The sequence below is a fragment of the Argopecten irradians genome, chromosome 5, assembly GCF_041381155.1.
Source record: "Argopecten irradians isolate NY chromosome 5, Ai_NY, whole genome shotgun sequence".
Taxonomy (NCBI): Eukaryota; Metazoa; Mollusca; class Bivalvia; order Pectinida; family Pectinidae; genus Argopecten; species Argopecten irradians.
In genome coordinates, this window is record NC_091138.1 from 47,450,949 (window position 1) to 47,467,301 (window position 16,353).

At 31.8% G+C, this 16,353-nt stretch overlaps 1 protein-coding gene across 1 annotated transcript in view; it reads right to left on the bottom strand.

Moving 5' to 3' along the window:
• Nucleotides 1–16,353, bottom strand: part of LOC138324468 (protocadherin Fat 4-like) — a 28,853-nt gene that overhangs the window by 5,426 nt on the left and 7,074 nt on the right. The window contains exons 13-34 of the mRNA XM_069269532.1: nucleotides 15,232–15,404; nucleotides 13,107–13,144; nucleotides 11,004–11,074; nucleotides 10,636–10,720; nucleotides 9,837–9,962; nucleotides 9,419–9,477; nucleotides 8,863–9,019; nucleotides 8,029–8,247; nucleotides 7,582–7,673; nucleotides 7,231–7,387; nucleotides 6,562–6,658; nucleotides 5,857–5,984; nucleotides 5,459–5,586; nucleotides 5,106–5,281; nucleotides 4,335–4,567; nucleotides 3,927–4,009; nucleotides 3,031–3,115; nucleotides 2,221–2,346; nucleotides 1,833–1,891; nucleotides 1,120–1,366; nucleotides 644–856; nucleotides 69–160 (exon numbers count right to left, since the gene is read on the bottom strand). Coding sequence (XP_069125633.1) covers nucleotides 69–160; nucleotides 644–856; nucleotides 1,120–1,366; nucleotides 1,833–1,891; nucleotides 2,221–2,346; nucleotides 3,031–3,115; nucleotides 3,927–4,009; nucleotides 4,335–4,567; nucleotides 5,106–5,281; nucleotides 5,459–5,586; nucleotides 5,857–5,984; nucleotides 6,562–6,658; nucleotides 7,231–7,387; nucleotides 7,582–7,673; nucleotides 8,029–8,247; nucleotides 8,863–9,019; nucleotides 9,419–9,477; nucleotides 9,837–9,962; nucleotides 10,636–10,720; nucleotides 11,004–11,074; nucleotides 13,107–13,144; nucleotides 15,232–15,404 — 2,844 coding nt within the window. The remainder of the gene's footprint in view (nucleotides 1–68; nucleotides 161–643; nucleotides 857–1,119; nucleotides 1,367–1,832; nucleotides 1,892–2,220; nucleotides 2,347–3,030; nucleotides 3,116–3,926; nucleotides 4,010–4,334; nucleotides 4,568–5,105; nucleotides 5,282–5,458; nucleotides 5,587–5,856; nucleotides 5,985–6,561; nucleotides 6,659–7,230; nucleotides 7,388–7,581; nucleotides 7,674–8,028; nucleotides 8,248–8,862; nucleotides 9,020–9,418; nucleotides 9,478–9,836; nucleotides 9,963–10,635; nucleotides 10,721–11,003; nucleotides 11,075–13,106; nucleotides 13,145–15,231; nucleotides 15,405–16,353) is intronic.

Sequence of the window (16,353 nt, forward strand, 5' to 3'; positions counted from 1 at the left end):
CCACGCACTTCACCACTATCTTTTATACTTATGTAGACATATGGTTTAAATTAATATTATGAAAGTACCTTTGATTCACTAGGCGTCCAACTTCGAAATCGTCGTGTATGGAAAAAGTGTAAGATTTCTGGTCAAAATTCGGACTGTTATTGTTGATATCCTAATACGGAAGAAAAATATGAAATTAAAAAAAGATACACTTAAGATACACAAAAGACAATAAAATAAAAAAAATAAAGAAAACAAAGAAAACAATACAAATAAAGAAAACAATACACGACTAAATATCGTTTGAGTTAAACGAGTAAAACATCTCTACAATAAAGTGATCATGAATTCATCCGTTGAAACATTTCTTAATCAGATTCAATCAACTTCAATTTATCAAAAAAATCATGAATTCATCCGTTGAAACATTTCTTAATCAGATTCAATCAACTTCAATTTATCAAAAAAAGGGGAAAAAACTTGCTAATACAGGATTAGATTTTATTTATGTTGTGTTAGTATTCTGTCCGTAGTTACAAATATTACTGATTCATATGTACATTTATAATTATGAAGATAACTTCTTATATTGGAGATTGTGTTTGCATTCTAGATAGAGAGTTAAGAAATAACTTTCCCGATATGAATTACATACCTGGACATAAATGTACGCTGTCATGGTGCCATTCTTTAATCCCGGCACTGTATATGGTACAGTGTTGTGGGCTATGATATCTACCTCGTACACCCCATATGTAAGTGGTGCCTTAGATCTCAATGTATTGTTCTGTATCTCTACTCTAGAAATGTTTTTGCTCCCGATAACATAATATATTTCATGGTTTGTCCCTTCATCTTCGTCATACGCCTGAAATTAAAGATAAAGAGAAATAGTTGAAATAACTGTGATTCCACCTTAACTGTATCATATGAATATAAAGAATAACGTGACGTGGTGGTGGTGGTGATGGTAATAATAATGGTGATTATGATACATTAGTTTCTCTAATTTCGGAGTGTATCTGACTATTTATGTCCATCTCTTCATCAAACGCCTGCAAATTGATGAATGCAAAGTATCCAAGCAATTGGTGATTGTTATATCTGTCAATACAATGAATAAAACCTTACCTGTATTTGGTAGTTTACAAGACGTCCTTCATCTATACTGATATTCATTGCATTTTCTTGGAATTTTGGAGCATGATCGTTGACGTCTTGCACGTGCACAAGTACTATCGCAATGGACATGAATGAAGGAGTTCCCAAATCACGAGCTGTAACCGACATCGTGATCTGATCAGAAATTAGGGCCTCTCTGTCCAATTTTGATTTCACTTCAATATGTCCCGTTTCGTTAACACTGAAGACATTATCCCTGATAATAAAAGTGGTAAGTTTCATCATATTGGGAATGAGGAATGAATTAACTGCATTGTAGTTAATTATAAAAAACAGCACATTATTATTGTATTTCTGGATATAGTGATATTCCATCTTTGCAACTTAGATTGTTACCTCCCTTTCGGATAGGTATCCATTATTACATCATTTATTTTCTGTGAGCGACTTTCACGTCGTTTTCTCTGCAAAGTATGACGTAACACTCACAAACACATGACGTCACAATCAACACCTATCCGCAAGGGCAGATAAGGCTGTTATATATAAATACGAAAAAGTTATTTCCGTAGACTTCTATCTAAAGTTTCAATTTTAGAATTGTTGAGTTTGCTTATTTATTTCAATTATCCTTACATCGTAGAGATAAAATGAGTATGAATATACCACAAAATTGCAATTTCAATATGCTTTATATTTATATAAGTATTTCAGCGACTTACCATGGTGTCAATATGCTATATCGCAGTTTGCCATTGTCACCGGGATCTTCGTCTGTGGCCTAGAAAACAATACAGCGTGCACTTATAGACTTCAGTCTTGAAATGTATATACATTGTATCCTTATTTGTTTTCAGTTCAGGTATGAAATAAGTCTTCATCAAACTGAAATACTGATAAGTAAATTGTACAATTTTATTGATGGCTTCAGATTATTGACCTAATTCACACGATTCAGTAAATATATACACATTGTCCTGATCATGTTTCTTCCAATTGCATAAAAATGAGAGGAAAATGGGATACAGACTTTATATATGTCCGTATGAAACTAAATGAGTTCATAAGAATTATTCCAATATAATTTATAATAACTAGAGGTCAACTAACCATTACTTTTCCAACAAAAATATAGTCTATTTCTTCTTTTACATGAAACGTATAGGTTGAATTTGTAAACCTTGGCGCGTTGTCATTGACATCAATCACATTAACTCTGACGTTAGCCGGAACAACCTGCAAATGTAATGAAGTGATAAAATCATGATACACAATTTTATTGTAATTTTTACTTCATCATAAAATATCATCATTTGAGATAATCAATGGTTTCTTTATTGCAGTTTAACATATAATTAGACATTACACTTCGGAGGCAGCAATGTGTACGTTTCTAACCATTGATAATCATTGATACAACAATGATAAAATATAATTACGGTAAAACTTGTCTTAGCGACCACCTCTGTATATAGATCACCTGCTTAATAAATAACTTTTATCAGATACCAAAATGGTCAGTGTAAACAATATTCTACCTGTTTGTAAATCATTTTCCTTTGACCCACATGAGGTTTTTTATAGAAAGGGTTCACTATATATCAACCTAGCTGAGGTTTTTCAACTACGATAGTACCTTTACCAAAATCATACCACACTGCAGATACATAACTATCATCTTAAGCTTTAATCTATCTAACGAGGAATGGCGACAAATATCACCAAAATTAATGACAGAAATGAAATAAGAATGATCAAACAGATACAAATCTCCTTACAAAAAATAAATCATCAAAACGAGGCAACGAAACTTAATTTATCGTGATAGAGTTTTAAAAATAGATGTACACGCATGAATATAAATTTCCTTAAGTAAAATTAATTCTACCTCCTCTACAAAAGCATAATTGAATTACTCACGTGCTTTCCATCTGTCACACTGACACTGAACGTGATTGTGCCATTGTCTACTGCATTGATAGATCCATCTATTGTCACCAAACCACTGTTTTAAATGATTAATAAGTGTATTAAGTTTATTTATGTTTCCATAATATTTTCCTGGAAGCATTACGATAAATCATTATTTTCCAAGAATTATGTATAGTTTGTGCCCATTTTGGCCCAAGAATTCATCGATTTTTCAAAGTAGTTGAGAAATTAAAGTTATTGACTTATAATATATTATGTGAAATATTTAGTATATCCATAATTCGACTGTAATGGAAGTTGTGTAATTTTGCAACTTTAGTTACCTTGGTAACCATCCAACACCTAACTGAATTTGAAATGTTTGTTTTCATTTTGCCTTTTACCTAATATTTGTTTTAATTGTTTATTAATATTTGTTAGTAACAAAAGAGCGCAATTTTGAAAAAATAGACTTCATATTTACTGGAAATATGTAAGCACTTCAGAAAACATTTAGGAAGAAATGTTCAAGGATGCGCTCTATAATTTCTATATGAAAGATGGCCAAATCTGTCAAGTTTTTATTTTCATATTTTACAAGTACAATGAAGGACGAACACAATATGAGAAATTAAAAATTTAATATTTTAAAATGTGAAGTGGAATTATTAGACCAGAAGGTAAACTGTTAGATTTATTTCATATATTTGTTTTCTTTAAAAGTTTAGAATACTTTAAGCTGAAAGTAAGAAAAAGACATTTTGAAGTATTGAAGTATGAAGAACTTGTAAATATTTTTTTGAAATTTATGAAAAAGTCTCCGAAATTGCTCAAATCATATGAATTGATTTCCTTTTTATCTTATACTCGTCATACATCACGTATTATGTGCTAGATTGACTTACCTTGTGCTGTCAATGTGGATGTAGGTAGATGTTATGGAGGTTATAGTGTAGATCAAAGAAGAATCAGCATCATCATCAGTTGCCTTTAATAAAAGGTTAAATATTATGATCTAATCGTCATTTTTATTCTGTTTTTTCACACTATATATCAATTATGTGTTTATTAGTGAATGAAATGTACATAAAATATTTTTGAATAAGTGTAATACTGTGTTCTGTCGATAAAAACCATTTCAATATTCTATTAAAAAAACCATATAACTGTATCGATATGTCAGCAAATCCTATGCCACTTAAACGTCTGTTGAAGGGTCACGCGATCTTGTCAAAATACGTATAATCATCTGAACTAAAATGTCTTTTTATAGATTTGCATGATATGAAGCGTTACCGAATCAGACAATTCACCTGGATGTAGAAGAATGGGTTTTCCATATCTTCTGATATCGTTGGTGTCAAGGACGAATTCACGAAGATAGGACTATTGTCGTTAACGTTTGTTATAGCCACAGCTATGGGGAAGAAAGTTGTATGTTGACCATCATAGACGGAGACGTTCACACGAATAAGTCGATCATTATTCTCATAATCGAATTTCCTTGCAGTTGAGAGCTCACCAGTGTCACTTTCGATATGAAAATCTGATAATATGAATTGAAAATTGTAGATAAAAGCATGTCAGGTATGTAATTAATGTGCTGTAAACGATAATACTTGTCTAGTAAACAACTGATCAAGAATATTAAATAAGACACATATATTGTTTGTTTAACGAGCAGAAAAATAAAACGAAATATATCAAAATATATAGAGATATTATCCTATCGATCAATGAACTTACAACATACCTTGCATTTCATATAAAGATAGAGTACTTAACCATTTAGATAATACTTGAATACACATAAAAGTGTTATTGCATTGGTTCGTTTAATCAAACTATTTCTACCATTTCATGCTTGTATATAAATATTGCCTATCGCGTTATGATTAATCCAAATAGAAATGGATGGAAATGTTAAACGTTTCGATGCATCAAAATAGCATTCTCGGCAGAGACCCTTGAATTTTGTTAAAAACGAACAATGTCGTTTGTTAGGTAGTGAAATGGAGTCGTAGATTAATCTCGGCATCATACAAGATGCAAATGTCTTTTTCTATATAATACGTTATACGCACCTGTATTATCACTCAATGTAAAAACCAAATTATTATCAGCATCCGCGTCAGTGACGAACATGACTCCTAGTGTCGTGCCGAGGCTTGCATTTTCTGGAATAGAGAACTGCCTTGGTCCGTGTATAACAGGGGAGTTGTCGTTCTTGTCCTCTATAGATATGTCAATCACAGTCGAGCTATAAAATGGCAAGGGCATAGATTAAATGATTATTAAATGATAACAATAGTTTAGCATTAAACAGTTATTTATCATTTTATCAGTCAATTATTTATATATATATTATGAATTTTTATTCACAATATTTGTAACCAGACCTTTATTTTCTGAAGGTTAAACAAACTATATTACATACCCTGTCATCTGTGGTGTTCCATTATCGGTGGCTAATACCGTCAGAACGTAATTGTGGACCCCTGCATCATAGTCCAAAGGTGAAAAGGGGTAGATAACTCCATTTGTATTGTTTATGTTGAAAATATGCTGCAACAGATAAAACTGGTCATAATATATATAGGATTTTACATGAGTGACTATGAAATACGTAAATTATCACACGATTTCAATAATTTGATATGCCACGAACCTTTAAACATAATGATATCCACATACAGCGTCACAAAACATCCGAACTGTGTACCATTATGTCAAATTATTATGAAAAAATTGTGGATGCCGTTAACCGAACGACACAAAATGAGCCATGACAATGCATATTAACACAATATATTGTTTCATTTGTGATGAAATTACCTGCGCGAACCCTTCTATTGAATAGTTTATCTTCCCATTTTCACCACTATCTGTGTCAGTAGCATTGATTGGTTGTAGACATGTGATAGGCGAGGTATCATTCTCCATAATTGTACAGTTATACACAGCTGCAAAGGAAATAACAAGCAAAGTATGCCTCTTTATCAAAGTTTCGACATCGTATATCTCCCAGACATAGACATTTTTCTTGGGAAAAAGTAAAGGGTGACGTCCAAGTCTATCACATAAATATCTTAAAAACCTCCATTTGATTATGTGTAATACACACAAAGCCTACAACATGATGTTTATATAAAATAATAATAGGGTATTGGACTTAACTATGATAATATTCTGCATTTGCAAAATAAAGAGTGTCATCGCGGGTAGGTATTGATTATGACGTCATTTGTTTGTAAACGTAACGTTACACTTTTCAGAGAAAACGACATAAGTTTCGCCCACAAAATGATGACTTCACAATGAATACCTACTAACAAGGGAGATAACTCTGTAATTTGATAAAATAAGCTATTTCGACATTCATAAAAAATCAAGAAAATGCAAGTTCTGGAAAGAAGCATAATTCTGAACATGACCATAAAATAGGACAATATTTGTTATTTTAGCCAATCTATTACAGATAAGCGTCTGCATTTGCAAAAATAATTTTATTTATAAAGTAATAAACCGCCAGGTACAAACCTGAAGAGAAAACAGGTGCGTGGTCATTGACGTCAGTCACCGTCACACTAACGTTGACACTAACGTCGTGTGATATATCTCCGTCACTCGCCTTTACCTGAAATACCAGTCTTTCTTAGCACAACATTCATGTTTTGTTTTAAAGATGCTCCATCCCCAACAGACCATTAACAATACTTATCATTTGGACAATAATTTATTTTGCTTTTGTTGTTTGGCAATTAATACCTAAGTTCATATAGGGCAAAGTGCCAGGTTTTTTCGGGATGCAATAAAATATTTGAAAAACTTTTACTCCGACGTAAAATTAGCATTCAAACGTTTTCAATGATGGTACATAATAGTGTGTCGTAAGTAACTTACCATCTGTCGGTGGTATAACAACTTCAATATTATGATATATATAAAGATCATTACTTATTACTGACAAATATACACTGACTACAATTCCGTCTTTGCATATTACAGAGTTAGCTCCCTTGCGGGTAGGTACCGATTGTTACGTCATTATTTTGTGAGCGGGATTCACATCGTTTTCTCCGAAACGTATGACGTTACGCTCGCAAACACATGGCATCACAATCAATACCTACCCGCAAGTGCAAATAACTCTGTAATATGCAAATTCGGAATACTATATATTGTAAACGATGTGATGTAGCTTCCTACCTGAAAGCGGATATGCGGTTCCTTAGCATGATCAAGTGGCTTGATGAGCCGAAGTAGGGCAGTACGGGGATCTATATCAAAATACCCGTCCTTGTCTGCTACAGAATAGCTGACAGTGTTGTACTCAGAGGTTTCGTCATCGTCACGTGCTTTTATGCTAAAACAGATATATTTAAATTGTTTGGAATAAAATAGAATGAAAGCGAATACATGTAATTATTACAAACGCATGAACAATTTTAAATAGATTAGCGTACCGATGACACTTATATTACACATTACATTGAAGTATTGTAAAGTGATATTTTACATAAGGTTAATTGGATAACATCAGAATCATCAGACAATTACCTGGCATTAACTATACGGCCGACATCGTAATTTTCGTGTAGAGAAATTGCATAGGGTGTATTTTCAAACTTCGGACTGTGATTGTTTATATCCTGTTTTACAAAAAGACAATTTATTATATTTGATTGTGAAGGTTAATAAGTTAAGCATCTATGTACTTATTTGCGGAAGATTAAATTATTAAAAACTTTAAAAACCTATGCATTCACATACAATGTACTATAAGGAAACGTACATATATATTAAGAAGTTAAAATTATCGAATTCAACGCAAATTTTACTATCGTGAAATCTTTTAAAATATGTCAAATGCCAAAATATAAGCCTGTGTTCTTATAGATCATATTTATTTGCTGTGGCAATTATTTTGATATAATATTATAATATATACGATCTTATAACAACATTAGTGTAAAACGGTGAAAATAAGATAATGATTAAACAAACCTGAACATGTATGTACACCATCAGGGTGTCATTTTGTGGTTTTTGTACTTGTGCTGTATACGAAACAGGATTGCTTGCTTTGATCTCAACCTTGTACACCCCAAATTTCATTTGATGTTTAGATATCAAGGTATGATCCTCTACTTCTAAGAAGGTAGCATTAGTATAACTGATATTATAATGTATCTGGCCATTTATTCCTTCGTCTTCATCTGTCGCCTGCAACGGATACAACTTTGTATAGTTAACATTTCAGATTCTTTGGAAAACAATAGTGTGGAACAGACAATGCACAGTACTTGATTATATTATTTTCGCGGATGTAACATTTCGCAATTTACTATTTAGAACTTCATCTCAGGGGCGTATTTTCACGATTCATCTGAAAACGCAATAAGCGTGACAAGGTGCAATATGCAAACACATTCTCTTTTGAAAACTCTCCCGAGGCATTAAATTTCATCAATTTGGATGAATCTGCGGATTTAGCGAAATTAAAACACCACGAATATTGGCAACTACAGAGTATACGTATCTCTTGAAAAATAAATTTGATGAGTATGCTTCTGTAAAATAATATTATAATTAAGATAATATCAGATGACTTAAAGGAAACATGATACATATTGCAACAATTCGGTCCTTGGTTTTAACACTAAATCTCCGAACGCGTTTCCGTCCTATTTTTGGCAATGATAAGAAATCAACGGTGACTTTTTTTGTAACGAATATTACCTGAAGTTGAAAAGAAAAATTCTGTCCTTCGTTAATGCTGATATTTTCCGAAGTGTTTGCAAAGTGAGGGGCGTGGTCATTGATATCCTTTACGCTTACTGTTACAGTAGCTGTAGCCATTAGAGGGAACGTTCCTTCATCTTTCGCCATTATTATTAGAGATATTTTGTCTTTAGACCTTGAAGGAAGGCTTTCTCTGTCAAGTGCTAGGACGGTTTTTATCTGCCCAGTGTTCGTTATATTGAAATAACTCTCCCTGAAAGGAATAATGTAAAGCAATGTAAAATGTGTTATTACCCTTATATCAGTATGAACGACAATCGTGAAGTCACAATATTGACGTCAAAATTAGTGAATGACAGTTCATTCGAAAAAAAAACCAACAACTGAGTTTGTTTAGGTTATAGTGGGGTTGCTGTGAAAATATAAGCATATGAAGTAGATACTCTTCACACGAAATTATCACTTTGCAACCTTGTACTTTCGAGAAATGCGAGAGTATATTTTCATTTTTCAAACTGTTGGCAACTACAATATGACTGCAATTCCAACATGATCAAAAGATAAAATGTAAAGGTGATAAAGATTTAATCACGTAATCAGTTATATACTAATATTTCTTTCAGATTAAATGTTTGATTGTACTGTGACTTACCATGGTGGCAATACGGTATACCGCAGTCTGCCATTTTCATTCATGTCAATGTCAGTAGCCTAAAATATCAAAAACATCCTAATGTACAGTTGCAAAAATGTTTTTTGAAGCGAACATGTTTATAATATCTAAATATATATATATATTATTATTTTAAAAGCTAGTACCCAATTCACTATTTCCATTATTGATAAGAAGAGTCGGCATGATGAGCAGAGTAGTTTTTATCCATAAAGATTCCATCATATAGTCGTTAACTGATCATGTTTTTTCACGGTTTTTTTTCTTTCCTCACTGGCATTGTTATGGCTTCATACTAATGAGATATATATTCGTCTCTTTCAACACATACTAGTGAAATGGTAATATTTATGCTTTTGCAAATTACTTACATTTACATGGAATATCGTAAACTTACATTAACAATTCCTATCTCCTTCTGCGGCGCTTCCTCATCCACAGTGAAATTATACGTGGCAGCAGAAAACACTGGGGAATTGTCGTTAACGTCATCAATACTGACTTCCAATTTAAATGAAGAATTCTGGAAACAGTGACAAATATATTTGTTTAATTTATTTCATGTTTTTGTCCACATTTAAACACATTTATTCTTGCGTTTGTGTAATAATTTGTTGTTTTATCAAGCAGGTCATCATTTTCAGTTTTTAATAGTTTCTTAAAGTATGACTGTAGTTATGAAAAATATGTATTGTATGCCTATAAATAAATTATTACGATAACGGTTATTAATATTATAGTTAACTTAATCAAAGATTTTAATTTGAGCTTCATTTCCGCGAGTAACATGCTAACATTTCATGAAAAATACATACAAATTGATAGATTTATTAAGCATTGATGTTACTATTTTTTAACTTCAAAGATGTATGAAAGAAATTTTGTTTGCAAACTGCGTGAATTGGCGTAGTGGATACTCACAAAAGTTTGCAAACAAAATTTATTTCATAACCATGGATTATTTTTTCCTAAATCAATATGCAACGTGATTACGTCGGATTTTCGCGCATTTCTCGGATTTTTTCTTCATAGTATATGAAGAAAAGAATTTGCCAATCAGAGAGTTGGATGTAGTATGAAAACAAATAAAATTTAATCAGTAAAGAAACAAACTCCAAACTGATAACTAAGGCTAATCCCCTTCGTTTCTTTGTTTGTTTTTACCTTTTTACAATATTATTACGACCAATACTTACATGTACTGAATCTGAAACTGCCACTGTTAGGTTAAAACGACTTATAGATTCTCTATCCAACGCCTTGTTCAGGATTATCTCGACACTAAAACAATGATAGTAAAAACAAACATGTAAAATAAAAGGTTATTGTTTTGCACAGCTCACATATTTAATTGAAAAGTTCCATATGTATTATTAACGGTCTCGGAAGATATATCATACATGAATACGTGAAAGTTAACAATTGGTAAATCATGTCCATATAAAATGTATAACCAGTGCTTAACATAATGCGAAAAAAATCCAGACAAGAATACAAAACTGCTAATTAGCATTTTTTAAGTGATAGGCTGTAACATTTATCAAATAAGACTGAATTAACATACCTTCCCGGATTTTCAGTCTGACGAACATTTAGTCTGAATACGGCATTATCATTCCCATTCACCACAGGTGTCTGTAAAAGTAATAGTTTAAGTCATATTCAACATCCATTACAGGATTAATATATTTCTATATTGCTACAACTTATATTTCTATATTGCTACAACTTATATATCTATATTGCTACAACTTTTATTTCTATATTACTATAACTTATACTTCTAAATTGCTACAACTTATATTTCTATATTGCTACAACTTTTATTTCTATATTACTATAACTTATACTTCTAAATTGCTACAACTTATATTTCTATATTGCTATAACTTATATTTCTATATTGCTATAACTTATATTTCTATATTGCTACAACTTATATTTCTATATTGCTACAACTTATATATCTAAATTGCTACAACTTATATTTCTATATTGCTACAACTTTTATTTCTATATTACTATAACTTATACTTCTATATTGCTACAACTTATATTTCTATATTGCTATAACTTATATTTCTATATTGCTACAACTTATATTTCTATATTGCTATAACTTATATTTCTATATTGCTACAACTTATATCTCAATATTGCTACAACTTATATATCTATATTTCTACAACTTTTATATTAATATTGACGATTTATTAATTAACCATCTATGTTATTACACTAGTATGGATTTTCCGGCCGAGCTGTATTTGGCCAAACTCGGCCAATATTGAAAAAAATTGACGCAACTCGTCTAATATGATATTGGCCGACTTTTTCTCGTATTGGCCGACTTTGAACTCGGCTAATATTGAAAAACGCGCCAAATCGAACGCGCCTCGTCATTCGGAAGTTCTCGGTGTTATTAAGTTATTTGACCTAGCATCTAGAGGGTTTACGAGATCAGTCAACAAACAACATGGAGATTGACGAGTCGTCTGTCAAAAGGGCCAGGGACATATATGCATAAAACGGCGAAGATATGCTTGGTGTTTTGATGGACGACATGACTAGGTCTGCAATTTTATCTAGGACTCGGGATGCGCTCGTAGATTTATCACTGACTGTGCAGTTAGTAATATACTTAGACTAAGTTATAAATCAGATATCTAGATCTACAAATTACAATGTTAAATGTATGCAGACATAGATAGTTAATTAATAAAGGTGTCATAAATCAGCTGTTATGATATTGGCCCAGTTATTAGGCCTTGGTCTGTCACATTTGCCCTCGGCCTTCGGCCTCGGTCCAATATCACAGACCTCGGCCTAATAACTGGGCCAATATCATAACAGCTGATTAATAACACTATATTATTAATTTTATTACCCCTTCGGTCTTTTTACTTGATCGAAATGATTTTCTTATTGCGTTAAGCTTCAATACAGGATTACCATCCCTACATTTTAGCGTGAAATATGCGTATTCTATCAAAATACACTTCTTAAACGTCTGCTTGGCCTTTCTGAGGCCCGTGAGTTCCCCATAAATACTATGAATAGTGAACCCATAATAGTTGCATATCCAAGAATATATTATTCATTCATTCATTCATTATGTGAATACGCAGCTTCTTGTAGATATATTAAAGTTAAATATGTTGTAACTGGGCGGAAATTTTGACATGCTATTTTTTCTTCAGTAATCTATTGAAACCCATAATATTTGATGAATTAAGCTGTGGACATAATTCAAACGGCTTCATATGCCTTATTAACGTTAGTTTAAACACAGAAATTATGCAGGGTAAAATTGTTGTTTTCTATGACTTATATGTTTAAATGGAAACATATCTGCAGAAAGTACTTTATAATTACTGTGAAATAAAGATGTAGACCACAATTCGGCTTCTTTGTCTGACGGTGTGTACCTACTGTACTTCACTATAGATGTAAATATGATGATTTTTGGCGGTACTGCCAAAAATCATTTTCAGCTCTTATTTGTATTTGTAAAATAAAAACCTATACATTGGAAGTTCTGTAAATATTAAAATGTTGGTAAATTAATGAAAATAGCACTTTGAAATTATTTGGTAAATATACCATTGTACCTTTTGTTTCCCATTATCATCCCATAAGATTATATGCATGGTAGTTGAGTTATTACCTTCGTGGTTCGTGATGTTCGGATTGAGTCATCTATTACTGAAACGAATTGAATAATTGTGTAATAAATAAATATTTTGTAAAATAATAACGGAGTATAAACGTCTACTCGCATACTCTTTTCTCATTAAATTGAATAGACACTAACGCTACGGAAGACCAAGCGTCCGGTCAAACAATTTAGATTATGCCAGGGCTATAAAGCAATACAAGAAAATCTTTAGTTACCCTTACTGTTATTATCTATCGCTTGTAGTCTGTATATTTAGAAAACAAATATGAATATACTTCATTTTGATGAATAAAATGATCAGAACGAACGTAATGTCACCATACCTAATCCTTAATAAAACTGTGGCCGTTCATATTGGCATACTTTCAAAGATATCAAATAGAAAGGATATTATTGACAATCTGTGTATGATAAGAAAATACAGATATAATACAGGATCGTATAAGAAAGGGAGAAGTGGAGAATACAAAAGTGCTGATGAAATCAATTATGTACAGTAAACCTGTCAATAAAGACAACTCAAGGTACAAAGAAAAAGGTTATTTATATTATCTGTGTGTATTATGCATATTATGTAATCAGGTCAAATTGCGTTTACATTGGTCATTGAACTACTATAGGAATAGTAAAAACTGGTCTTACTCAGTAGATGGTCTTTATAAAAATATAGAAAGTGTAGAAACTGGTCTTATTAATCAAATAGTCTTATACAAAGGTGGTCGCTAAGACCGGTTCTACTGTACATAAACTAAAGCTATATAATACTCACCTTTAATTGTCTTTAATGAAATATTCACACAGAAAACCGCACGTGCATAATTTATATGTCTACATTTGTCAATTGCGCATCGACAGTCATCATATATATGTATAGTTATTGACGCCATCGGAAAATGAACACCGTGACCATTATCTTCATCTTGTGTTTGTTTTTTGTGTTAAATAAGTATCCTTATAACTATAATGAAGTAACACCGATCTCCATTTAATAATGGACTTAGTTGTTGGCCGGTTTCCTTTATACGGTTTATCTGGTTCATTTATAAATGAATTCCATATCTGGTGATTTAAAATTGTTTTCTGACGAGATTTGACCAAGTCCTCTTAGGCCTGTATCAAAATATGTAGGCCCATCAGGATTTATACTCGGAATACTTACTTTTGCAAACGGCCGAACCAGTCCAGCCGTATAAATGAAAACGGTCATAGTTACGTACATTGGACATGTATAGCCCATTTGGTAGTATACTACTCTTGTTACAATGTGGTTAGTATTGGGCTTCTGAACTCAACACGTTGACATCCTCATTTACATTATTAAAAAAAAATTTTATATTGATTTGAAAGAGTGAATATCAAAAAGAAATTAACCTTGCTTTCGAAAAGCACAGCTTTATATGTTAAACAACTATAAGGAAAAGACGTATATTTCCATATACATAATGCACATGTTGAACATAACTTCATATAATCTTAATTTGAAGATATATAACTGTATTTTTGTATTGAATCTTTTATGATAATTTAAACAACATGAATAATATCATATAATACCGCATAGTCGGGTATTTCGCGGAACATTCCTATGATTGCGAAGATCAGGAATAAGAAATAGTTGAATCGTATGTATCTTGAAAGAGATATCGCTAAAATTCAAAACCGCAAAAATTCAATTTTCTAGTTTTTAGATCAAATAAAGAAAATAACCACGCTATACGGTATTACATGATTGTCTAAGCGTAAAACATAAATTGGTTGAATTAACGATTTTTCTTTTTGAAAAAATAAGTGGAAATTATGTTATATCGAAGCTTTATCATACAAGAACATATTTCATTGTGAAAATTAAGAAACGATATCAAAATTTGTTTTTATATTTTCATTATGGCTAGTGATGTTATAATGTTAATGAAGTAGGTGCTGGTGGAAATCTGGTGAGTAACACAAAAGGGATTGGGTTAATTATATACAGATATATATTGAGTGTTCATATATAATATATGTCATCGTGAATTGGAATATAATACAATTAACTTGATGAAAAAACCTCACCTTTTTATCATACTTATGAATTGTATACCATATTTAACATCTTTCACCCTAGTGTGCTTACCTGTTGTAGACAAAGTAAACGTCAAATTATCGTTTATGTCCACATCCGTGGCAAATAAACTTCCAACTGTGGTATTAATGGGCAAGTTTTCCGGAATCGTAATGTGGCTAGGGCCATGGATTACAGGTGTGTTATCGTTGACGTTCGTCACAGTAACTTCAACTACAGCGGTTCTACAAGACAATGAGTTCAATGCTTAAATAGGCGTATTATTTATGAGACAGGAATTAGAATGCAAATACAATTTTAATCGGTTTGCGGAATGAAGTATATAGTTGTCCTCTGGTTGATGTATATCCGGTTTTGATATTTGTACGTATTATTGGTGTAAGATGTTTCCTTTATACGCCATTTAATCGATATATCTTTTATTTAACTACAGTGCACATGTTGACAAAAATCAGTAAGATCTGTTTTAGAGGCTTTATACAAATTATTTCATATGCTCTGGTTTTTTTTAACTATTCTTGATTTGGTTAATACGCGGTCACGAGGAGGTCAATACATGAAGCCTAATAACTCAGTGTTTCAATACTTATAAAACCTGAAATGACATTGCTCTTGTTACATTACAATTTGGTTGCTACTGTGCTATGGACTTAATTGTCAAACGTCTTAATTCTGCAGGGTGTTGTTCTATGGCCATTGTTAATATATGTATATCCGAAGTTGACATTTTTTTCAAAAAAAAATCATATATTTTAAAGATGCTCCACCGCCGACAAAGCATAAACGATACCCATCATTTGAACAATAAATTATGTTTAATCGTGTAAATATTTCTGCATATGTGTCTAATTAACACAGAAAACTAATAAAAAATTATTTATTTTGCTTTTGGTGCATGCCCAATCAGTACTTCATTCTATATAGGATATAGTGCTACGGAATTTTTTCGGGATGCAATTAATTGTTTTTAATATTTGTATCTTGAAGTAAAATTAAAAGCTTAAACTTTTGAATGGTGGTAATGGTGTAAATTAAGTAACTTTTGTAACTAAAGACAAATATTAATTAATCTGCTCCTGTTTTTGATAGAGAAAAATACCATTTGTCAGCGGTGGAGTATCTTTAAAACAAATTGAGGATTGAGGATTCGGTGTTATACCGCTCTGGTTGAAT